The sequence below is a fragment of the Xyrauchen texanus genome, chromosome 46 (genome assembly GCF_025860055.1).
Source record: "Xyrauchen texanus isolate HMW12.3.18 chromosome 46, RBS_HiC_50CHRs, whole genome shotgun sequence".
NCBI lineage: Eukaryota > Metazoa > Chordata > Actinopteri > Cypriniformes > Catostomidae > Xyrauchen > Xyrauchen texanus.
Window position 1 is genome coordinate 572,045 of NC_068321.1, and position 26,465 is coordinate 598,509.

The following is a 26,465-nucleotide window of genomic DNA, read 5'->3' on the forward strand; positions in this document are numbered from 1 at the left end:
TAGAACGGATTGCCACTTCAGAATTTGCTAAGTCACCAAAAGTTTGTAAGGTTTTACTAGACTATTTAAAAGCAACCAGTCTAATTAAAAGAATTTAGTACAGATATTTTTTCCCCTCAACATTGATGCTCTCCATCTCAGTAGGTGGCGAAAATGCGGAAAACCGCCAAAAAACCGAAAGAAGAAGAAGAAGAAGAAGAGCCAATGACAACTCTGCGCGGGTTTCAGGCATGTGTGGGTACTAGTGTTTAGGACTGTCATAATCACATTTGAACAAATCGATAAGTTTGCTTTATTGTCAGTTTATTTGAGTTGAATAATTACAGCATGTTCAGCGCGACATCAGACATGTTTCAGTCAACAAACACCGCAACTGTCTCATCTCTGCTGGGTAAGACTCACACCCAAACATATCAAAACACAGACAAACAAATCAATGTAACGCATCACCGATTTACAAACACCCCTGCTATTTATGAATCTTTCATATATTTCAGTGTTTAGTGCCGAGAATATGACCGTATGCTTGTTTGTTCAGCGCGCAGGTCTGTAAAGAGACTCCGAGATGATGAGAGTGAGACACAACTACAGGAATCATGCGTCAATCTTCTGACCAAACACCAGAACACATCACAACTCCTGCTGGAGATCACGGTCAGTATCAAGAGATATTAATACAAGAACAGGACATCATATGTTTACAATAATACTGGGGTCAAAACGGACATGTACAGTTAATAAACCAGCATATACCTCATGTTTTATTTGTTTATTATGTTGGTTTAAACAATATTACCAGTCGAAAATAAAAATGAAATACATGCCACATCTTAGGTTAAGTCAGTGGTTCTCAAACTTTTTGGGTCATTCCCCACTTTGGACAAGGGGGAATTTTCAAGCCCCATCTGCCCCCATCGCCCTAACACAATGCTAATGAAATATGCAACAAGCTTAAAATGTTCCAATTTATTGAACAGTAGTAACAAGTAGCATCAGTAACAAGTTGTATCTAAATACAAACTAACTATTTACATGAAATAACAGCAAGTTCAAAAATAGAGAAAATAAAAGTGCAGCTGTGTCAACATTTGTATCAAGATAAAAAAAATTAGAAAAGAAATACAAGTGCTACTTTGCAATCTGTTAAAAAAAAGAAAAAAAGAGAAATCCATTTGGCAAGAAAGTATTTAAAGAATTCATTTTCCCTGCATTAGTGGCTGCAATGAGCTTGTTTTGCATTGCACAGTTTCTCAAAGCAGGGTTGCAGGCTTGATACTGCCACTCTCAAGTCATGCTCAATGTTCAGTTGAGATCTGTACTTAGTTTTCAGTGAAGCAACAGCTGAAAAGCCCATCTCACAGAGATATGATGTGGCAAAGGGAAGAAGAATGCACACAGCTCTCTGCCCGATGAGTGGATACTCCCTCTCCACTCCAAACCAGAATTCACTAGGAGTCTGAGCTTTAAACCTGAGCCTCAGGGTGGAGTCAGATGTCATCTCAATAAACTGGTCCTCCTCAGCAGACCGAAAATCAGCAGGTGCTGCAGACAGAATATAAATAAATAGGCTTACTTTATTTGTCATTGCATAATAAACACAAAGAAATCTGTTTGACAACAATCCATTCCAGTTAGTAAGTAGCATACAACATAAATAAAATGCATGTATAACATGAGTATAATATTCAATAAAATGTTAAAATACCAACCTGCTGCATTGAATGGATCCATAACCCAGGCATACTGATCACTGTTGTTCGGGAAGTATTTTTGAAACAATTCTCTCAGGGAAGAGATATGCTGTTTAATACATGGGATCACTGTGGTGGCTCCAGAATCAGTAGTTTCAGCAACTTCACTCAGGTTTTCAAAGACATCTATGTTTTTCTGATCGAGGCGCCTGCCCCATACCTCAAGCTTTCGGGTGAATGCAGTAATTTTGTCTGCCAGGTGAGGTAGGTGCTTGTCTTTGCCTTGAAGCTGAAGATTTAATTCATTCAGCTTGCCAAACACATCGCTGAGGTAGGCCAGTTTAAACAGAAATTGTTCATCACTGAACTTGCTTGCAGCCTCATACATGCGCTCCTCCTCCAAGAACATCCGGATCTCTGCCCTGAGCTCAAAGACGCCGACAGCACTTTGCCCGGGAGAGCCACCTTGCTTCACTGTGAAACAGCACAGATGTGTGATCAGCTCCCATTTCCTCACAAAGTGCGGAGAACAGTCGCGCTTTCAGGGGTCGGGTTTTGATAAAATTGACAACGCTATTAACTTCTGTCAAAACTTCATTTAGTTCAGGGCTGAGCTGCCTTAACATCATTTTGTACATAAAAACGTGAAATATATATATTTTTTAAATAGACATAACATACTGTGTTTGAAATTGGATTAACATTAGGGGCAGTGTAGCTATAAGATAAACTAAAGATTTATTATTCTAATATTCCTTTGTTCTGATCAGAGCATGTGAGCGCTCAACCCAGAATGGCCTGCTGGTTCAAAAATATGTGAAATAAGGGCTGCCTCCGACTAAAGTTTTTTTCTAGTCGACTAGTAGTTGTTCATTTAAGCCATTAGTGGACAAATCGCCCTTTATATTGATTTAATAACTTAAGTAGGCTATACAGGATACTGAGCGTTATATAGCCGCACTCAAGCATACGACCGCGACGCATAAAGCTTGCCACAAAGAACCGGCAAAAGTAATGATTATGAATGTGAAACAAAAATAGCAAGGAGACATTTAATTGTTTATTAATAAACTGGTGTTTTATGTGTCACTGCAAAGATGAAGTTGACGATGCGGACTCGCCATGAACGAATAAAGACAGAAATGCATAAAAAGGAAAATTTCCCCCCGTTTGGCGCGCCCCACACTTTGAGAACCGCTGGGTTAAGTGAACACAATATTAAAACAAGTATGACGTGTTAGTGTGAATAAATGTGTAAGGTGATATGTGGATTAACATGGCAATACAAGCAGCTTCTGTGTTCTATTATGATCTATTCATTTTAATTCAAGTAATCTGATAAAGAATAAATATCAGCATATTTATCAGATTTTTTTTTTTGTAAAAGGAATGGTTAAATTGCACAGTAATTTGATTGAAAACTGGAGACTGAATCTGAATTGATGCAAACGATTGTCACAGTCACTTGAAAAGTTAAACGCGTCATTTAATAGATTACACACTTAATAACATTAGTGTATTGACAAATTGCCACTCAACACGGACATCACAATGCCTCCAGCAGCCCGCCTGCCATCGAGAAAACCTGTCTGGTTGAACCCCCCACCAGAGAATATGAACGCTAACTCGGCATGGACTGATGAGTGGGCAGCAACTGATGTTGTGAAGCATGCCCTCATAGCTGACCTGTCGGTCTGTCCTCCTGGCTTTGACCTTCTTTGACGACACTGGTCAACGCTGAACCGATTCTGGATGGGACAGGGTCGGTGTGCGGTCAACCTTGTTCGGTGGGGTCAAGCCACCATCCCAAACTGCAGCTGTGGGGAACCAGAAACCATGCAGCACATTGTCAACGAGTGTCTGCTAACTTATTTCAACGGCAGACTTGAGGCTCTACACCTGCCTGAACAGGATGCTGTTCTGTGGCTGGACATGCAATGCAAACGCTAAGAAGAAGAACATTAGAGGAAGTGAACAGAACTGCTCGCAGCCTCTCATAACACTCACCATGATGTTCTTTATTTACCATCGCATTTACTAAGACCTGAATCAATACATAAATGATTAGCTTTAATTTATCCCAGAGCAAATGTAGGTGTCCTTGCTTACACAGTTTAATCCATAGCATGCTCTTCTCAGGATTTATTTAAAGATTGAAAAAAGAAGAAAAACATACACGTATTCTCGCTAGGTACCTCATGTCACTATTACAAGTGACCCAGAAACAAAGTTTTCTACAATTTTTGGATCATTTTTGTTCAATTTGGCATAAAACTACTCCAACACACTTTACTCCCTTAGACTCGAGTTTAAAAATCAAACAAATAAATGCTTGTCAAAGAAATGGTGGACAGCGACAGTTGCTAAGATTGGTCATAAACACTTAAGGTGGAGTTTAGCGAAGGGTCAGGGTAAAACTATTACATTCCATCCATTGTAAGCCAAGTAAGCATTTCTGCTATACAAAATACTGTACTGTAACTTCAGGTCTTGACAGCAACAGAATGGAATAATTACTTACAGATAAAATTAGAGAAAGGGAACCCACCCTGTTACCCACACTTACACCAGGCTCCAGATAACCTCTTTTATTACAGCCAATTTATAATAAAAGCTTCAATGATACATGAGGTGTCATTATATGAAGGAAATGATTAGAAATACTAGACCTAAAACTAAGAGCATGCAAAAACATTTTTGCATCCTGGGTTGCCAACCATCCCATATAAGACGGAATGGTCCCACATTTGATTGAACAAAATTGCGTTCCACATGAAATGTATACGGGACACCGTTTGTGTTCGATTTGTATTTTGGCGTCTCGCACCCAAACTGCTGAGAATTGTGTGAGATATCGGCTTGTAAAGTTACACGGATGCCACGTTTGACAGAATCTGCCGGGGGAAAGATCATTGACGGTCAGTGCAGTTTGCAGTTGTGTTTTCAGTCTGAATTTTGTCAAACACTTTTGTATGTTCAGTGTTTATCCTTTCATCAGAAAATAATTTTTGTTCATTGTCATGATTGATAAGATTTTTATCCCAAATGTTGATGTCTGCAGGTGTCTAATTGATTCCATATAACAAAATTCTTTGTGTAACAAAGAATCTCAATTCTTAATATTAACAGTTCTGTAAATATACAATCTTTTTACAGAAGTCACATTACACTCAATCATACTATAAGTGTTGATTGGGTGTTACATTGGTTTAAAGGGATAGTTCACCCAAAATATTTAATTCTCGGATCATTTACTCACACTCATGCCATCCCAGATGTGTCTTTCTTCAGCAGAACACAAAAAAAGATTTTTGGAAGATTATTTCAGCTCTGTAGGTCCTTACAGTGCAAGTAAATGGTGACCAGGCCTTTGAAGCTCCAAGAAGTAGATAAAGTCAGCATAAAAGTAATCCATCAGACTCCAGTGGTTTAATCAATGTCTTCTGAAGTGATCCGGTTGGTTTTGGGTGGACTATCCCTTTAACATCAATCTTGTGAGATCCGATTACAAATGAACGGCGCTAAATACAGGTGCTAATGGTGTCCAAAACGTAAATGTCGGCAGGAAGATGATCTTAATTACCTGCCACTGTAAAATAAAAAATACCTGCATTTTGGTTCATTTCATGCCCTGGTCGAGAGTAAAAGAAGAGCTTATTGCCTGTTTTACCTTGACATGTACTGGTGGAGGGAGATTAGTCATGGTACAAAGTACTTTAGTTTTGCAGTATTTGGTATTAGGAGAAATGCCAAAATGCACATATGTTAGATTTTAGTTTTACTACTTCTGAGGTGATTGAAACCGCTATCTTGCATTATGTGATAAATGTGATAGATTACTCTCAAACTTTCATAGTGCATTATAATATCTATACGGACGCAGCTGCATCGATACGCACATCGGTAAGGAGAACATGACAATATATCGCTGTATCGATATTTTCAACACTGTCCTAGTGTAACTTGTGCCAAGGATAGTATAAGTGTAATTACCTGTAAATGTTTTAGTGCATAATAGCTGAATATGCAGCAAACTAATTACAAATACCATTTAAGAGGTGAAACGGCTTTTACAAATTCAATGTGTAAACCAAAAACGAACGAGAATCGTGATTATCACATCACCCAATCATGATCCTTTGATCTAACCGTGATTATTTAAAGACATTATTTGAGATAATCTAGATTAACTGTGAGTATTGAGCACTTCATATTCTAATCACATTTTACTATTCAAATCAATTCATTTGAATCTAATTTAGAGATTCCATGAATGCTGTGTTTTTGTGTCTCGAACCCACAGACCGCACTCTGAGCCGCTCCTGAAGAGTGTGTGAAGATTAAAGACCAGCTGTCATATGGTCCAACCAAAGTTAATACAAAGAATGTTGAATGCAAAGCGGTCCGGTTTTAATTCACTATAATATTGTGTAATGGATGTAGGAGGAGATGAGCTGCTGACTCTTGTGAAGATGAAAGCATGTTTGCTGTGCAGTTAAATATGTCTCAACTGTGTCTTCATGGTTTATGCGGAACATTTGCGCAAATTATACAAAGTTGCAAGCTACGGCAAATAATGTGGAGAGCGCTTGAATTTGCATTAAATCTTGCAATCGTAAGATCACAAAATCCTGGAGAGACTGAAATGTGAAAGATTTCAAATAAAATGTATAAATATAAGAAAAGGATAATAAATAAAGGTTCCTTAAAATACAACAATAAAATGTAAAATGAAGTGCAAAGATGTAAAATGTTATTAGATTTTGAAAGTTAACATTACTTAAAATACAGGAGTGTGGGGATCACTGCATTAAAGTGTGATGATGAGCGGTGCTAAGTGTCCAATGGCTGTGCTTTATTTACAATAAACCGTCATCGCCGAGCTTCTATTTGTATCACTGCACAGCACCTGTAGCTGACAGTTATTTTGGATGCATAACAACATTCTGTTTACTGTCAGGGACTTCTAATGGAAGTATGACATTTCATGATTTTAACAAACATTTTTGTCCTAAATATTTTTATTGTGTGGTAACTTTTATAAAAGCAATAAGGGCCGTGCCATATTGGTAATATAGTGGTTACTCTACGGCATGCCTAACAACTCCCTGTAGCCATGACTATATTCACAATAAAGCATGAAATCTCAAACTGTATTGCTTAATTAAATAATAATGTATACAGCTTCAACACTGTTAAACTTGATTGCGTCTGTAATTCACAGTCATGTGGTAAGATTAGAAACATCAGCTGTGACCGATATGAAGAGCTGGAGAAGAACACAGCCATTCCAACATCTTTTCTAGGTGAGAAATTTCTGCTGATCCATTCAATCATCTTACATTACATTTATGAAAGCTTAATCGTATTTGTAAGTGGGGGTAATGTACAGTTAGCCAGCCATTCGTTATTACAAAATAACCTCCTTCAGGACCCGACACAGAGCAGAGTGATCTTGAATCCCCCTGAAGGGGTTTAATGACTGGCTGATTGTACATGATCCCGCTTATTACATGCCTAACTATAAAATGAATGAATAAATAAATGGACAGGACATATTGCTTTGCATTGAAATTCTGTTATTTGGGGAAGTCTCAAACAGCTGAATTCTACCTCCGATTTCAGGGCACCTGACTGCAACAAACTTTTACAGCAATTTTTAATGCTGGTGTGACTACACAGTTGGCTAACTATTATGCGTTGTAGTTTTCTATTGCGTATGAGAATCATCAAATGACAAACACCCAAAAAGCAGAATGAACAGTGCTATTCTAATAAGCCTCGGCTTCAGCCTACTCCTTTTTTTTTTTTTTTTGGTTATTTCATTGTAAATTTACCAGAAAAAATAAATAATAATAATAATTCTACACCCGGATCAACTGTCCGCACGGCTCAATGGATGGAGCAGGTGCGATTACTCAAAGCGCAGATCGTTATAAACAGCACTGTGAGAATTCGGCACACAATTCTCTGTTGTGAAAGTAAAACGCCAATGAAAATGTCTTGTTGATTAAACTAGTTTAAAACATTATTTAACAGCCTGCCATTCTAAACCGCATTGATCAGGAAAACAGAAGAAAACACTGTGCCATACACAGATATATTGTACTGTACTTAAGAAGGCTTTTAAATCCTCACATCGCCACCCTTACATAAATGTAAATTACAGATTTGATATTACAACAATATTTAGTTGCCGGTATGGTTCTGAATGCTTTCTGATTTGATGTTATGATATATTTAGCTGTTAACCCCTTTTTTCTTAGAAATCAATTATTTAGGAAGTTTTTAAATTGAGTTGTCTAACATGACAGTTGTCATAAGCTGTCTGTAATCCAGAATTTGCATGTAAAAGTCAGTGATGTGCACAACTACCAGTTTTCGTAATTGACTAGTCAGTGTGTTGTCTGAGCTATTAGTCAGTCGTAGTCCATGTTGAGGAACCCATATGTAATTAGGCTGCATTATATTCACATGACCCCAATCAGATGTGTTTCATAGGGATATATGGATGCTAAGCTCAGCCCTTTTACATGGTAACTAACGGATATTCGACAAATAAGTAGGTTAAATAACTATAACTTATTATAACACAAAACTATCAAAGAAAATGATAAGATGAAGAAACAAGAAAAGCTTCAATACAGAGTGGCACAAAACTGCTTATACGCATCCCGGACGCACAATGATGTGCTTCAGTGTAACCGGAGCACTTGAACTGAAAGAGCAATCCCAGCCCACATTAAAAAGCACAAAGATTATAAATATTACAGGGTCACACAAGTTTCACAGCATCCAAACAGTTTGATGAGCTTTTTGCTGTTACGTTTTGTTTTCCTGTGGATTATTTATAATAACAGGATCATTACCCAATGCAAAGGATTTGATGTCCGACAGTGAATAAACAGTTTTTAAAGTGAAAAAAATAATCGAAGTTTAAGTTTATTGTAATGAAAATGTACTGCACAAACATTTTTTTTATATAAACAAAATATACAAAAAATATGAAGTGAAATGTAAAAATATTAGAAAATCAAAGACACATTTCTAACCCAGATCTGATCCAAATTCTAGGTCGATATTTCAAAAGATTACCTTTTGGTGGCAGTTTTTATTCAGACGCAGTACCAGAAATGTCCATTAGAGGACAGCCAAGCTCCATTGGTGAATGATTCCCAAAATACCACATCTGCACAATTATCAAATACACTCGGCAGGAATTGGCATGAAGACACAATATGAATTTGAGAACAATAATACAAAAAGATTAGTTATATCAGTGGTTTTCAAACTTTTTGATTCCAAGACCTCCACTGGTGTCCACTGACGTGTCTGATTGAAATAATGAATCATGGATCATTTTTGATTCTAGAAGTTTCAGAAAGAGTCTGGTTATAATTTGTAGGCATATATCTTAAAGTATTTTTTAGCATTTGAATTAAGAAGGATTATTATTTTTTATTTATTTATATGCAACCATGGAAACCTCACACAATTGCCTAAACAGAATGAAGATTTATTGTATTCATATATTATTTAATAAGAATAACAAGTAAAGCCCAATGCCCGCTTGCACAAAAAACCTTAAGTTTTTCCCTTAAGTATAACACAAAGTGTGATTATTTATTTTATTTTTTTCCCCTTACCTCCCGAAATGACATGAGGGTGTTGCATATAATCCCTTCAGTGGTGAATTACAGTAAAGTCTTGTCAGCTGGCCTAACATGCCAAATAAATAAATATTTTTCATCCTTTCATTCTCAATCACCTTTTTGCCTATGTATTTTTAATCACTTTCCACTCTTAATTAATCTACAAACAAATAGAGAAAAACGAAAAGTTTATCCAGTCAGAATTGATTCCTTGATGCTTACAAGCAAACTGTTTCACAAATCACATGCCCAAAGACCGAAGCAGCATGTGAGATTGAGCTGCATCCCGTCAGGCCTTCAGAATTTCCACAGAATCCCTCAACAGTGCAAATGAATGTTTGTGGACCAGTGATTATCTTACCTTTTTCAGCCCCCTTTTTTTTTTTTTTTTGCATAGCCGAATTTCAAACATTACAAGTAAACCTGCTAATAAGATGGACAGAAAACATGGATGAGTTCTTGAAAAGGAAAAATGTTGACAATGTTTAGCCTATGTGGGATAGTGGTGTGCCGTAGATTTTTTTTTAATCATAAAAAGTGTGCCATGAAACACTGCACTACAGTCTTCAAAGACAAATGACAACTTGCTCTAACAAGAACAGAAAGAGATGTGGAAGACCCAGATGTACAACTAAACAAGAGGATAAGTACATCAGAGTCTCTAGTTTGAGAAATAGATGCCTCACATGTCCTCCGCTGACAGCTTCATTGAATTCTACCCGCTCAACACCAGTTTAATGTACAACAGTAAAGAGAAGACTCAGAAGAATTGCAAAGAAAAAGACACTTTTGAAACAGAAAAACTAAAAGAAAAGGTTAGAATGTGCAAAGAAACTCAGACATTGAACAACAGATAATTGGGAAAGAGTGTTATGGATCTTAACCCCAGTGAGCTTTTGTGGGATCAGTTAGACTGTAAGGTGGATGAGAAGTGCCCGACAAGACAGTCACATCTATGGCAAGTGCTACAGGAAGTGTGAGTATCTGAACAAACTGACAGCTAGAATGCCAAGAATCTGCAAATCTGTCATTGCTGCACGTGGAGGATTTTTTGATGAGAAATCTTTTGAAGTAGTTTAAGAAGTTCTGAAACTTTTTTTTTTTTCAAATTTCACATTGTTTCACATTCTGAATGTAAAAGTGGAGATTTATAGTAAAAAAGGATTAAAATACTGATCTGTTTCTCACCCAAACTGATTGCATCACTTTGGAAGACGTATATTAATCCGCTGGAGTTGTTTGGATTACTTTTATGCTGGCTTTTTGATTTTTGGAGCTTGAAAGGTCTGGTCACCATTCACTTGGATTGAAAGGACCTATAGAGCTATCCCTTTAGCCGCTAAGATCAATTGTTTTTGGGAAACGAAGCCCAGAGGGTGTTTGTCTACAGACAAATGAGTCAATGCTATGGCAGTGACATAAGCATGTATGGAGTAAGTCCTGCATTCATGTACTCTAGCAAAAATCAGAGTATTGTCTGCACAGGGCAAAATGCTGCACCAACGAAGGAACAGCATTTAGAAAAGTCGCCACTTTAAGGCATAAAGTCACCTCGTTGAGGGGGTTCTGGCTTTGCAGTATGGTCTCGATCACCGACTGCGACAACTCGAGTGTGTCGTACAAGACCCATTTAGGGGCCAAACGTGAAGCCTCCACAGCTCTCCACTTAGAGTTGGCAGCACAATTTCCCTTTCTTCCCGAAACTTGAACAGCACTAGGTGGGAATGCATAATATGGGGCGGCTGTGACTCCGGTGGTAGAGCGGGTTGTCCACTAATTTCAGGTTTAGCTGTTCGATTCCCGGCACCAGGAACCCCAGAGGGTTGTGCAGCTCTGGGGAAAAAGCGGCATTGGACAATGTGACATGGAGTTGCAGATTTGGTAGTCAAGAACGCTCTGGTGCATGAAGCATGGGCCATTCAAGCAGTAGTTGTGTAGTGGCAAAGAACTTCAGCATCTCGTTCCTTTTACTGAATAAGAAGCTGGCGATTACGATGCTGGATTCAGTCTCGTGAGCACGCACTCTGAAGGAAATTGACCTTATTTGGCTACAGTGGATCCAGATCTGTTCTGATCGCGCTGTCACCATCTCTTTAGTTCAGCCGTGAAATGGCATTGACATCACATTTAATGATGTCAACTCTGACTTGGTTAAACCTTTCCCCAGACTGTTCATTATCAACATTCTCCATTTTAAAGCATGGCAACAGACCGGTAACGCGCCTGTTGGATGTCTGTTAGAAGCTAAGTGCTTCAAAACTTGAGAGCTTGTAGATTTAAATTTGAGAACGTGTACAATAAATATTTGTACAAGCAAGTCATACATAATCATTATACAAGGAAAAGTTTTCTTTTTCTTCATTCTGTGTATTTTGTATCCAATGACGACACCCAGGCACTCCATTTTCATTTCATGTCTCTTAAAATCATTTGTGTTATTTACAAGTCAGTTGGTGATCAAAGATAAAAATGAAACATTATTTCTATTCATGTATTGCACGGATGAGGAAAAAACCACTGAGCAACTTCTCTCTTGTTAATGTGCGATGCACTCATTTAACAGTAAACACTAGCTTGCGTGAGAGACAATACCAATATAGTGCTTGTAAATTGCACAAGAGCATATAAACAAACATGTTGCAAAATGTAGTAAGTGTTATAAATATGTATACATAAATATTTAAAATACATTTTGAAATATTTTTACTTCAGAAAACACTGTAAATATGAAAGAATTTAACAAATATGCTTGTGCCACATCTATCCAAGGGTTTGATAAAAATAGGGTTGAGCGATGTCCCCTAAATTGGCAGTTGACTATGTTGACAGTAAAACATCGCGATGGACGATGATATCGTCGGTGGGGGGGGGGTGTTATATAATTTCGTTATTTTACTAACCCAACTAATGACTCGTCGGCGCTTTATCAGTAGGTTGCACGACACGTGAAGCATTTATTTTTTTTAGCTTTCACTTAAGAAGAGTTGTGCACTTTTTATTTTAATATCTCTCTTTACATAAATACTATTTTCCACTTAAAAACTATAATTTCGTTATTTTACTATCCCAGCTGACTCATCCGCGCTTTCCAATAGGTTGCACGTAAGGGGGAAAAATATTTCTTCCACTTAAGAAGAGTTGTGCACTTTTTATTTTAATATATCTCTTTACATAGATATTTTTTTCTATTGAAAAACTATAATTTCAGTTATTTTACTAGCCCAACTAATTAGTAGCCTACTCATCCGGGCTTTTTAATATATTAGCTCTAAGAAAAAAAGTCGTCTTTTGGCAGCCTTCTTGTGAAGAGAGCAGCCACAGCCACGCTCACTGATGAGCAAAAGGTCGAGGCAGAAATGACCATGTACCTGCAGGAAATGGCCATTGATGGGGAAGAGGACCCGCTGATTTGGTGGAAAACGAACGACAAAAGGTTTCCGTTCATGGCAAGATTAGCACGGAAATATCTGTGTGCTACCAGTACTCCATCAGAGCGGGTCTTCAGCACAGCGGGTAGTGTAGTTACTCCAATCCGCAGCTTATTAAAACCAGATAAAGTGAATATGTTGGTATTTCTGGCCAGAAACATCGAAATTTAAACATGGTCTATGGTGAAAGATATATTAGACTTCTTTACGCATTTTTCGCCATCCGTTGCGGAGCTATTCGATTTTGCATATTATTTTTTAAACGTTCATTTGTGTAGTTCATATGACCACTTTACAATATTTCAATAACATAATTTATTTTGTAGCCTGTGCTGAAGTTAATTGTGCTGCTAATTATAAGTGAAATGTTAATGCCGAGTTTCACTCTGAGTGTTGTTCCCATTTTCTTGTTCCTTATGTTTTAATAAATGTGTGTTATTCATATTCACCTTGTTTCTTTCATTTGATTTGACATTATGGATTTATGGCCAAGGAAATGTTTCTTTAAAAGTATTAACCAGACAAAAGTTATTTGACGTTCAGCTGGTCTGGGTTTATCTTAAACTGCCGCTTCAGTGTATACAAGAGTATGTGACAATGAGCAAGATTTTCTGAGACACTACAACTACTAATAATTCATTAATAAAGGCTTAAAATAAAATATTTTAATCTAAATGTACAGTGTAAGACATGTAAAAAAAAGACAAGAAGCTAACAATGTCAAGATCAATATTTGTGTAGCCTGCCTGACACGGTATTTTCACAGACTAACACGTCACGTCTCTGGCATAAACTACAGTATTTAAAATAGCATATATGCATTATTAGTTATATTCTCGGTTTTCTTAATATCTTTTTTTCAATTTCAGTTGCATTACACTTACATGTCAAAAGTTTGGCGACTAAAAACAAAAATGTACTAGCCAATGGTGATTCTTTCTCTAACTTGTTAATAGAGGGTTGGCTCTACTAATATTCAAGCGATTGATACTGCCAATTTGCCTTGCAGATAGGTGTTACTACCCTCTAACTTTAAAAACGCTGTCTAACATGATGCGGAAGCAGCTTCATCGATTAGTGCATAAGGAGAATGTGATGTATTATTGAATCAATATTTAGAACACAGCCGTATGTGATTTTGATTATAATGTTTTTGTTTAATCAGAGGATGAACTGCAGAGGCGATTGCAGCAGATGGAGGTTTCGGTAGGGCTGCAGTCAGTGACGATTCTGAATGAAAACATTCATGATCTTATCAAACCGACTGATACAGACTCTGAATGTGTGTTACTCAGTGCTAAACAGAGGGTACATCACTGTCCATAAATTATGAATTTAATAATTTGTTCTGTGAATCTGTTGAATATTTTCAGATATAATGTGTTTGTGTTTCATCAGGCTGATGTGTGTGTGTTACTGAAGTCCACACGAGCACTGCTGTCTGTGGGAATATTCAGCCTTGAACTCCTCTGGGAGGAATACTGGAAAATGCAGGTGTGTGTGCATATGCACGGGTGTCTGTATCATAATGTTTCCTCAATAAAAAAAAAAAAATCTAATGGTCTCAGTACAACACCAGCTCTGGTACCTCTGTATCGACACTGATTTGATGCAATAAATAAACGTCCTCAAACTAAAGTTGACTGCATTTTTGAACCTGGTTTTCAAACAGATGATAGGCAGAGCATTAAATATGAAAGTTCCCTTTGATCATAGTCATTTCAACACCGTGTCAACAGTTGACACTATGGGAACTGTCAGAAGTGACGATTACTGAAGCCCTTAGAATCACCAATTTATTAGCAGATTGCACTTCAGCTGCAACTAGGAGTGAATATAAACCGCTCGGTGTCATTCTAGTTAGATATTCTTTCTTCAGGGCTGTGATTACATCTTTCTAACCTAACTTCTCTCTGCAACCCCGACTTCTCTATGCTTTGTTGCACATCTTCAGCGGGAGTTTGCGCTTGAAGAAATGTTTATCCGTTACTCTGACGGACTTATTTTTAAAATTTCAGTCATGGTCGATTTTTATGCATCATAATTGTTTTCATTTTATAAATACTACATTCAGGGGCATAGCATCTATTATAATGGCATATTCATGTCAGCGGATTGGCTAAAATTATAGATGTTTTGACTCAAGAGCTTTGAGATTTGAATTTGAGAACTAGTACAATAAATATTTGTACATGCAAGTCGATACACGTTATGCAAGTAAAAGTTCCCTTTTGGCACGTTCCGTGTATTTAGTGTCTAAAGAAGAGATTCACACATTCCATTTTCATTTAATGTCTGTTTTAATATCCTTTCTGTTATTTACAGTCAGGTGGTGATTTAAAAAAAAAAAAAGCTTAATTCTAATCATACATTGCACGGATGAGGGAAAAACCATTGTGCAACATATCGCTCATTAATACATTTATATAATGTTATATTTTTACATTTTAAAAGCTAAAAGTCAGAGAAGCCATTTCGAGAGAGAGCGACGCATGAAGCTGTGTGTGAGTGTCCATGCATCAGTTTTATGTTGTGGTTAAAGTCTTTGTGATTGTTAATCCAGTTTCCGCATCAGCGCTCAGAGTCACAGTTTTGTCTCACCAGGAGTGATTGTCGGACATGCGTTTTTCATTGAAGGAATGAGCATTACACCGAGGCCTGTACTCTTGAGCTGGATCGATTTAGAGGTTGAGAGTCCGTCATGGTCTAATGCGGGGGGTGTCACAGCATCATCGGACTGAGTTTGTTGTCTTTGCAGGCAATCTCAACGCTGTGCATTATAGGGAAGACGTGCAAGGCAGGAATGTCAGTGTTCTGCTATGGCCAGTGAAGAACTCTGTTCTCAATCCCATTGAGCACGTCTGGGACCTGTTGGATCGGAGCGTGAGGGCTAGGGCCATTCCACTCTGAAATGTTCGGGAACTTGCAAGTATCTTGGTGGAAGAGTGGGGTAACATCTCACAGTAAGAACTGGCAAATCTGGTGCAGTCCATGAGGAGGAGATGCACTGCAGTACTTAATGCATCTGGTGGTCACAAAATGATGCTTTTTTTGCAACATTTTGACCCCCTTTGTTCAGGGACACATGATTCCATTTCTGTTAGTCACATGTCTGTGAAACTTGTTCAGTTTATGTCTTAGTTATTGAATCTTTTTATGTACATACAAATATTTATATTACTTTATACTTTATTTATAAATTTTTTTTTTTTTGCTGAGTTTATGTGAAGAGTCCCCCTTGGTTTGCTAAATATCTTTTCAGTTTTCAGTTGCATTACGCTTAAATGTCGTCAAAAGTCTGGCGAGTAAAAGCAAAAATTTACTAGCCAATTTAGATTCTCCGACTTGTCCATAGAGGGTTGTGTATACACACCGATCAGCCACAACATTAAAACCACCTGATTAATATTGTGTAGGTAAAGAGCGGTTATCTGAGTTACCGTAGACTTCGCCATTCTCTGTTGACCTCTCTCATTAACAAGGCGTTTCTGTCCACAAAACTGCCGCTCACAGGATGTTTTTTGTTTTTGGCAACATTCTGAGTAAATTCTAGAGGCTGTTGTGTGTGAAAATCCCAGGAGCTCCGCAGTTACAGAAACACTCAAACCAGCACACCTGGCACCAACCAACATGCCACGGTCCAATCACTGAGAACAAATTTATTTCCCCATTCTGTTGGCTGATATGAACTTTAACTGAAGCTCCTGACCCGTATCTGCGTGATTTTATGCACTGCAATGCTGCCATACAATTGGCTGATTAGATAATTGCATGGATGATTGTTGGTGCCAGATTGAGTATTTCTGTAACTGCTGATCTCCTGGGATTATTATAATTATATGAAAGCAATATCAAAAGCAAGTTTACTGGATATCAACAGGCTGTGATTCAGCCATAGAAGCTTTGTGTCGCAGTTAATCCGATAGTGTTCATTAATGTTTTTATTTATACTGTGAAGCCCTGTTGAAGCTCCAAAAACAATCAAATTTGTAACTGCAAAACTTAATGCAGTTCTTTTAATTGTCATTTTCTATGTAATTATTTTTTTTTTTGCCTAAAGTATCAATTTAGTTTCGAAACCGAGGTACCAGGGCTGGTATCGTACTGATGCCAAATTTTTGGTATTGCAGCAATGCTACAACAGATCCATTTATTTCCCTCTGTCCACAGACCCACTGTTTGCCCACCTACCCGCTAAATGCCTCTTTATCACGTAGGGCTGTTTATTGATCCAGATTTTTCGATTCTGATTAATAAGCTTTCGATTCTGATATCTATATAATATCGATTCATATGGATATATTTCAGTTACAGTGTCTATTTTGCTGACATATTGAAAACAGAAATGATCTTTGCTAATGCTCTAAATCAGTGGTTCTCAACCGGGGGGGTGCGGACACTCTCCCAGGGGGGGCGCGAGTAGGCTACAATGGAAGGGGGAAAAAAAACATTTTTTGGGCACATTTTTTTTTAGCACTAAACTGCTGTCATAAAAAGTTATAGTTTTGTATATACATAACTCCTGAATAAAAATTAAAATGTGTTTGGACTGATTTAAAAAAAAAGTTTTGAACAAATTTGATTGGTTTGTCGATAGTGAGCGCAAATGCAGGTGATAAGCATAAGCGGTTTCATTAAGAGAGTCATTGAGTCGTTCATTCAAACGATTCGTTCAAACGGCCGATTCATCAAGAATGAGACAGATGTTTGTGAATGGGTCATTGAATCTTTGACTCAACCAATTCGTTCACAACACTGAATCATTCAAAACACGATTGAGTATTGCTGTGAGATGCGCTATGCTAAATAAATAACAATACATTGTTGTAACAGCAATATCTCCAAGTTTTGTTTTTCACTGTAAAAATGTCATGATTTGCCAATGCAAAGAGAGTGCCGCCACCTTTTCCCCCCACTTCAAGCACTGATTATAACACAAACAAATCATCCTCCTGGCGGCTTATTTTTTTTGTCAAAAGCGACAAATCCAGCGACTTTTACTGGTGTTTTTAGAGACTTTTGTGGTGTTTGGAGACTCGAAAGCAGTTAGGCCTACTGTGCTCAATGAACAGCGGGTGCTGCCGTGAGCCCCTCTCCCATCCAAAAGCACTCACAGGCGGTAAGTCTCTCAGTAGCCTCGCGCAGCAGTCAGAGCAGAGAGGAGACACACACCCCTCCACGTCCAGGCTGCAAATGAATCGCGCATGTGCATGGCCGCCGCCGTTCCCGCCCTGGCTTACAGAGCGGAGTATAAATGTAAATGTTCACTCACTCTCACACAAAAATAAATCACTGCATTTAAATTGACTCACGACATAGCTTTCCATTCATTCTAGTCTAGTCTCTTGCCAAGTTCGCTTGTGCCAGCTCTCACTAGTCTTATCAATCTCGATTTACATAGGCCTTTACTACAAAACCCCAACATTCTTTTTAAGGACTAAACCCACAAACATTCTTTTTTAAGATTAGATCAAATCTCAGCCCTAGCCAGTATTTTTTTTTAACTGCTAGGCAGTAGCTACACTTAGCTAAAACTACCCACACGACTAAGACACACACACACACACACACACACACACTGACGAGGACTACAATCGTTAAGTATTAAAATAAAATCTGAAATGTCTGCAAAATAATTATTTTGTTCGTTTAATTAAAGATTGTGCCTAAGTCCCGACTGATTAGCCCCTGATACGTCTCTCAACATACACCACACACACAGTTACATATTGCCTAAACTTTATTGAAAACACATCAAAATGGAGAAATTTCTTGTGAGGACCAACAAGCCAACCGACGCACCACCAGCTGCAAAAAGCTTCGAAGGTACGATGAAGCATACCTGCAATTTGGGTTTACAGTCACGGCTGATCTGAGACCTCAGTGTGTCGTGGTGTGCCGAGGTGCTGGCAAACGACAGTATGAAGCCCTGCAAATTAAAAAGGCACCTCGAAGCGAAGCATGCTGGCATTAAAAATAAACCAGCTGAATATTTTAAAAGAAAGCTTGATGGCCTCCATCAGCAACAGGCAACCATTTCAGTGCACAGCACTGTGTCTAAACAGTGTTTGGAGGCATCGTATGTAGTGGCCAAAAGGATCGGTAAACTGGGTAAACCGCATACAATCGCCGAGACTCTCATTTTGCCGGCAGCACAAGACATGTGCAGAATAATGATAGGCGTATAGTGCAGCAGCCAAACTCGGTGCAGTCCCACTGTCCAATGACACAGTCGCTAGGAGAATTGTAGACATGTCCAATGATATCAGAGAGCAACTGATAGAGTTCAGTAAAAAGAGTCCTTACTACGCGCTGCAGCTGGATCGAATCCACTGATATTGCTGGGCAGGCACAGCTCCTCACCTATGTCAGGTATCTGCGGGACAAGGCGATTGAGGAGGATGTCCTGTTTTGCCGGCCTCTTCAGTCGCACACTACAGGAGAAGCCATTTTCAATGTCCTTGATATTTTTATCCGTGAAAATGGTTTGGCTTGGGACCGATGCGTTGGTCTATGCACGGATGGTGCGCAGGCAATGACGGGGCGTGAGCGTGGCCTAGCTGCTCGCGTTCAGCAAGTAGCTCCACTTGTGAAATGGACACATTGCATGGTCCATCGCGAAGCACTAGCTGCTAAAAAAAATGCCGGTTCTCTTTGATTCCGTGCTGAACCAATCCGTGAAAATAATAAATCTCATCAAATCACGGCCGCTAAACTCTCGCTTGTTTGGGGTCCTCTGCCAGGAGATGGGGTCAGGGCACGAACAGCTGCTTCTGCACACTGAAGTTCGCTGGCTCTCCAGGGGGCGGGTGTTACAGCGGTTGTATGAGCTGCGAGAGGAGGTGAAGTGGTTTTTGTCAGAAATCAAATCAGATCTGGCGAAGCATCTGGATGACACTATGTGGCTTGCGTCTCTGTCCTATTTGGTCAATATATTTGACCGCTTGAATGGCCTCAACCTGTCTTTGCAAGGCCGCAAAACTCATATTTTGCTCCTTGCAGACAAAGTGCACGCCTTCACAAAAAAACTAGACCTCTGGCATGGCCGCATCAGTCGAGGGAACTGCGACATGTTCCCCAGCCTTGCAGACTTTATCACTGATGCAGGCACGTCACACGATTTCTCCTCCCTATTTCAATCAGCGTCTGAGCACCTGTCAGCAATGAGAAAACAATTTGCGACGTACTTTAAAGAGGATTATCGCTCTTTTGCGTGGGTTCGAGATCCGAGAAACGAGCTATCAATTGATATGCAGGAACAGCTTATTGAGCTGAAGAGTGACAGTAGACTGAAGGAACTCTTTAGCTCCTGCCCTCTTTCGTCATTCTGGGCAGCATTGATGCAGGAATACCCTGAACTCTGTGACGTCGCCTTGAAGATTCTCCTTTCGCGTCGACATATTTGTGTGAGGCAGGATTCTCAAAAATGACTGCACTATCGAGGATGATTTGAGGCTATGTTTATCAAACATTGAGCCAAGAATTGAGGATCTTTGCAAGGCAAAGCAGGCTCAGGTCTCACATTAACATCACCTACCAGCAAGCTTCTGTAAAAAATGCAGATGATGCCTACTATTAGGCCTAGTAATAATAACAATAATAAAGCATGGGGGGGCCCAGCTTGCAAAAGGTTGAGAACCCCTGCTCTAAATGATATAGGGGACCTTCTAACTTGGTACATTTATTAAATATTTTATAAAAAAAATTTTCATCATTAGTTTTCATCATTTTGGTCACATTTTAGCTGCAAATTCCATGTTCACATCATAGCCACATCAATAAATATTATGTCCTAAATAATATATTATAAATTATGCTGATTTTTGTATGTTTGCCCACTGACAAACAAATGAGCAAACAAATGAGCAGTCTATAATTGAAATGGTAGGTTAATTTGAACCGTGAGAGACAGAATAACAAAAATAAAATCCAGAAAAACACATGTCAAAAATGTTATAAATTTAATTGCATTGAATTTTAATGAGGGAAATAAGTATTCGACCCCTTTGCAAAACATGACTTGGTACTTGGTGGCAAAACCCTTGGCAATCACAGAGGTCAGGCATCTCTTGTAGGTGGCCACCAGGTTTGCACACACCTCAGGAGGGATTTTGTCCCACTCCTCTTTGCAGATCTTCTCCAAGTCATTAAGGTTTTGAGGCTGAAATTTGGCAACTCAAACCATCAGCTCCCTCAACAGATTTTCTATGGCATTAAGGTCTGGAGACTAGCTAGGCCACTCCAGGACCTTAATGTGCTTCTTCTTGAGCCACTCCTTTGTTGCCTTGGCCGTGTGTTTTGGGTCATTGTCATGCTGGAATACCCATCCACGACCCATTTTCATTGCCCTGGCTGAGGGGAGGTGGTTCTCACCCAAGATTTGATGGTACATGGCCCCGTCCATCATCCCTTTGATGCGGTGAAGTTGTCCTGTCCCCTTTGCAGAAAAACACCCCCAAAGCGTAATGTTTCCACCTCCATGTTTGACAGTGGGGATGCTGTTCTTGGGGTCATAGGCAGCATTCATCCTCCTCCAAACACGGCGAGTTGAGTTGATGCCAAAGAGCTCGATTTTTGTCTCATCTGACCACAACACTTTCACCCAGTTCTCCTCTGAATCATTCAGATGTTCATTGACAAACTTCAGATGGGCCTTGCGGGCGCTGCAGCATTTCAGTCCTTCATGGCGTAGTGTGATACCAATTGTTTTCTTGGTGACTATGGTCCCAGCTGGCTTGAGATCATTGACAAGATCCTCCCGTGTAGTTCTGGGCTGATTCCTCACCGCTCCACTTGCATGGAGCCCCAGACAGAGGGAGATTGATAGTTCTATTGTGTTTCTTCCATTTGCAAATTATCGCACCAACTGTTGTCACCTTCTCACCAAGCTGCTTGGCGACGGTCTTGTAGCCCATTGTGTAGATCTACAATCTTGTCCCTGACATCCTTGGACAGCTCTTTGGTCTTTGCCATGGTGGACAGTTTGGAATCTTATTGATTGATTGCTTCTGTAAACAGACAAAAAAATAACGGATTTTTTTTTGTTGTTATTCTGTCTATCACTGTTCAAATTAAACTACCATTAAAATTATAGACTGCTCATTTGTTTGTCAGTGGGCAAACATACAAAAATCAGCAGGGGATCAAATACTTTTTCCCTCACTGTGTGTGTGTATATATATATATATATATATAATACTCAGTACTGTGTATAACAGTACTGTGCAAAGGTTTTAGGCACATATGATGTTTCACAAAAGCATTTGTCTTAAGATGGTTATTTATATCTTCAGCTTTAGTGTGTCAAAGGAAATATAAATGTTATACTCCCAAACATTACTTTGCAAATAGAAAAGATTAGAATATAAGCCCCACAAACCCCCCAACTGAATATTGTGTCAATCTGAGATTACATGACGAGACAGAAGCAACTGAGACGAACTGTGTTGAATTCTCCAAGAAGCTTGAACATCATATCTGCCAACAACCAAGAAAAACGGTGTCCAGGTGACCTAGGGGAATTAAGGCAAAGGTGGTCACACACGAATATTGATTCAGTTTTTTTATGTTTACTGGACTTTGTATGACATTAAGTGATAAATGAAAACTATTTATGTCATTATTTTTGAAGACATCCTCACTATGCAACATTTTTCACAAGTGCCTACAACTTTTGCACAGGAATGTATATAAACGGTATACACTGAGCCAAAACATGACCACTCAGAAGTGAAGCAAATAATGTTGGTCATCTCCTAACTAGGCCACATGTCAAGGTCTGGGTAGATTAGATGGTAAGCAAACAATTCGTTCTCCTAGTCAACGTGAAGAATGCAGGAGTAAAAACCTGGGCTGCATTTCCCAAAATCATCGTAAGCCTAATTAGATCGTAGAAACCATTGGTGCCAATGGTCTATGAACTTCCGACAGATCTGTGAAGGAACAAACCAGTGACGTCTTGGCTGTCCAAGACTCATTGATGCACAAGGGCAACGAAGGCTATCCCATCTGGTCCGAACTGACAGAAGATCTACTGTGGCACAAGTCACAGAAAGTTTAAAATTTACAGGTGGAATATGTCACAACACATTGCACCGCACCCTGCTGCTTATGTGGCTGGTAGCCGCAGACTGGTCGGAGTGCCCTGTCCACCTACGAAAATTACAAATGTGCATGCAAGCGTCAGAACTGGATTTTGGAGCAGTGGAGGAAGGTCGCCTGGTCCGATGAGTGTGTACCATTTACCTGGTGAACTGATGGCACCCAGGATGCACTGTGGGAAGATGACAAGACGGTGGAGGAAGTGTGATGCGCTGGGAAATGTTCTGCTGGGAGACCCTGGGTCTAGCCATTCATGTGGATGACAATTTGACACATGCCACCTGCCTAAACATCATTGCAGACCAGGTACACCCCTTCATAGCAATTGTATTCCCTGATGGCAGTGGCTTCTTTGAGCAGGATAATGCACCCTGCCAAACTGCACACATTGTTAGGGAATGGTTTGAGGAACATGATGATGAGTTCAGAGTGTTGCCCTGTCCTCCAAATTCCCCAGATCTCAATCTGATTGAGCAACTGTGGGATGTGCTGGACCAACAAGTCCGATCCATTGGCTCTGTTTTGGTGGCACACGGAGGACCAACAGCATATTAGGCAGGTGGTCATAATGTTTTGGCTCATCTGTGTATATTGATCTTATATGAAGTCTATAGACCATGCCTTGAATGAACCATTAATTAATTTAACTCATGTATTGATTTAAGAAAGGGGTTATGAAACTTTATATTAATGCACCAGCTTAGCGAGAATCTGTAAGTGTCTCCTCTTGCTTCCTATGTTTTGGCTGTGCAGTGTGTTGAGGCTCCCTTAGGAACTCTAAATAAGTGTTTTATTTACCCTAGTGGATGTTTTTCTTTGGTGGCAACAAGCAGTGGTGTGCTGCTGTGGCATTCTGTTCCCATAGCGTTTACTACTGGCGTATCGTTGAAGTGGCTGTATTGAAAGGGAATGTTTGGGTTATGTATCCCTAGTTCTTTGCCTGAATAAGGGAACATAGCTTCGTCACATTCATTTTCTTACTGATATGGGTCTTGTTCTCTTTTATTCTGATGAGCTCTTTTTATTTGTGTTCTAAGTTCTGTGCCCAAGTAGGTAAGCGTTATCTCCCAATTAATTGCTGTGAATCTATAACGGCTTCATAATCATTACTCTTGATGAAGTTTCCAATTTCAGACACAGTGTCTCATTCCCTTATGTAGTGAACTGAAATTATAAACAGTGGCAAGAAAAAGTATGTGAACCCTTTGGAATTACATGCATTTATTTACAAGTTTGTCTAAAAATCTGGTTTGACCTTCATCAGTTAAAATAATGAACAAACACAATCTGTTTTAACTAATGACACACACATTATTGTATTGTTCTTGTACATACTGAATACTTAATTCAAGCATTCACAGTGAAGGTTGGAAAAAGTATGTGAACTAGGCTAATGACGTCAACAAAAGCTAATTAGAGTCAGGAGATGGCAAACCTGGCATCCAATTAATGAAACGAGATTGGTGGTGTGGGTTAGAGCTACTTTGACTTCTAAAAAGCACTCAAACATTTTGAGTTTGCTATTCACAAAAAGCATCTGCTGACTTGGACCATGTCTCACAAAAAAGAGATCCAGGGATGTGATTCGTTTTTTTCCGACCTAAAATGTGACCCCACGGGAATTGTTTTCACCTTTGACTTGTGGCGTGCACAGAAAAACATCCTCTCGTACTAGTGAAGTATCGATGAGAATCACTTCGGTGAGAAGCGGGTTTCCGAAACGTTGGCTTGCAAGTTGCTACTGTATCAGTATGGATGTTTTCACAATCTGTTCCAGCCAAGCTGGCTTTTTTTTTTTTAGGTGCATGAATGAATTGCCTCAGGTGAGCCAAGTCCTGTCTTTCACCAGACCACATTGACTTTTTATTTCACTCAACAAAAATGGATGGTCTGAGACTCTAAAGTACTAAATGACCTTTTTTAGCTATGTACAGTATGCATGTTTTAACTCAAAGAAGTGCCTGCTGTTAAATTGGTTAAATATACGTTATTCTGTGAGTGGATGCCATATTTGAGGATACTATATTAGGTTTATATTTCTCATGGGCATAGCTTTTTTTATACATATATATTATTTTTTTCATCGTAACTGTTAGAACTTTCTTATTCAGACAGCTGTAATTTTGTGTCGATCATAATGCATGTCGCAAAATAAACGCATCGTCAGCACATATTTTAGACGGCTTACCTGTTAATTATTTTCAACAATGTGCTGACTTATAATATGTTGGGTAACTTTTACTTGGTGATTTTCATTCACTAGGCTATTAGGGTCTCTCTTATTGGTCCTCCACTGCCTATTCAATTGTTTTCAACAAACATGCCTATATTGGCTAACGCTGATTTTGTGATTGTCTGTCATTTTTTTTGTACAATAAAGGCAATATATCACAGATGTATGCCCTTTATCATTGGCATTTTTGTATTGGAACAGATCAAAGCAATCTAGTGTCCATGCAGGTGTCAGAAGACAGAATACCAAAAAAGGCGCATTAAAGCTTTAATGAAGCTTGCAGCAAAGACTAAAGAAGCTTACAAGTTCCCAATTTCATAACTTCTGCATATATTTGGGGGTTTTGTGCTGACCAATAGCTATGTGTTTCAAGAATGAATGTAAGAAAATAGTAAATATCTAAACATTTTGTCTGCTATCTTTATTAGTCAGGCGCATTTCTAGAAACTGGAAAAGGTATCCATGTGTCTTTAAAAAAAACAGCTAATTCCAAAGGGTTCACATACTTTTTCTTGACACTGTACATAACACTTATAATTTGTGTGTCATGTAACAGGAACATTTACTTAACCAATAATTGGAATGTACATGAAATCTGTCATGTGCAGGCAGTTAAGGTGCACCTTTAAATCAAGGAGGGGCGTATAATGAATTGAAGATGTTTAATGAATGATGACCAAGTCAATGAGTTTGTCTGAATATTTTACAGTTAGATCCAAATATATACTCCAAATAGTTATGAATATATACATATTATAGTGTAATTAGACACTAATTAAGGACAACGGTTAACTTGCTTTGTTCAAATATGTGAGAGATATCAGTGTTAAGAATGTGTTTTTATGTGAACACAGCCCGTGCTGGAGGTGATGTATCATCTACACACTCACAACATCCTCACACTGGAGTACATGCTGGAAAGGTACGAACTCAAACACAAATCAATGTTTTGCTAATTCTTTTTGACATCAATTCAAGTAAAAGCATTACAAGTATTATTTAAATATAGAAATATTTTAATTACTATTTGTCTTTAGAAATTGCTGAACTAAATGTAGAAAATAATTATTCTAAGTTTGAAGATTGCAGCCCTTTCCACAAAAGTTGGTATGGGACAATGTAAGACCGGTAAGATAGGTTCAAGAATGTTTTGAATGAAAACATCTGAATGGGACATTCCACAGTTAAAAAGGTTCATTGTATCAGGTGACACCGTCATCATGGGGTGTAAAATGAGCCTTCACAACAGGCTTGGTTGTTTACAAGCAATGATGGTTCGAGGTTCACCAACTTTCAAAAAAAATTATAGTTTTTCAATATATTATTGCAAGGAATTTAGAAACTTTACTATCTACAGTCA

General features: G+C 38.8%; 1 protein-coding gene across 1 annotated transcript in view; it reads left to right on the forward strand.

The window, feature by feature from the left end:
• Positions 1-224: 224 nt before the first annotated feature.
• LOC127637918 (Fanconi anemia group A protein) overlaps positions 225-26,465 on the forward strand; it is an 86,761-nt gene continuing 60,520 nt past the window's right edge. The window contains exons 1-6 of the mRNA XM_052119168.1: positions 225-391; positions 539-654; positions 6,916-6,997; positions 13,937-14,079; positions 14,170-14,265; positions 25,960-26,027. Of these exons, the coding sequence (XP_051975128.1) occupies positions 328-391; positions 539-654; positions 6,916-6,997; positions 13,937-14,079; positions 14,170-14,265; positions 25,960-26,027 (569 nt within the window). The 5' untranslated portion in view covers positions 225-327. The remainder of the gene's footprint in view (positions 392-538; positions 655-6,915; positions 6,998-13,936; positions 14,080-14,169; positions 14,266-25,959; positions 26,028-26,465) is intronic.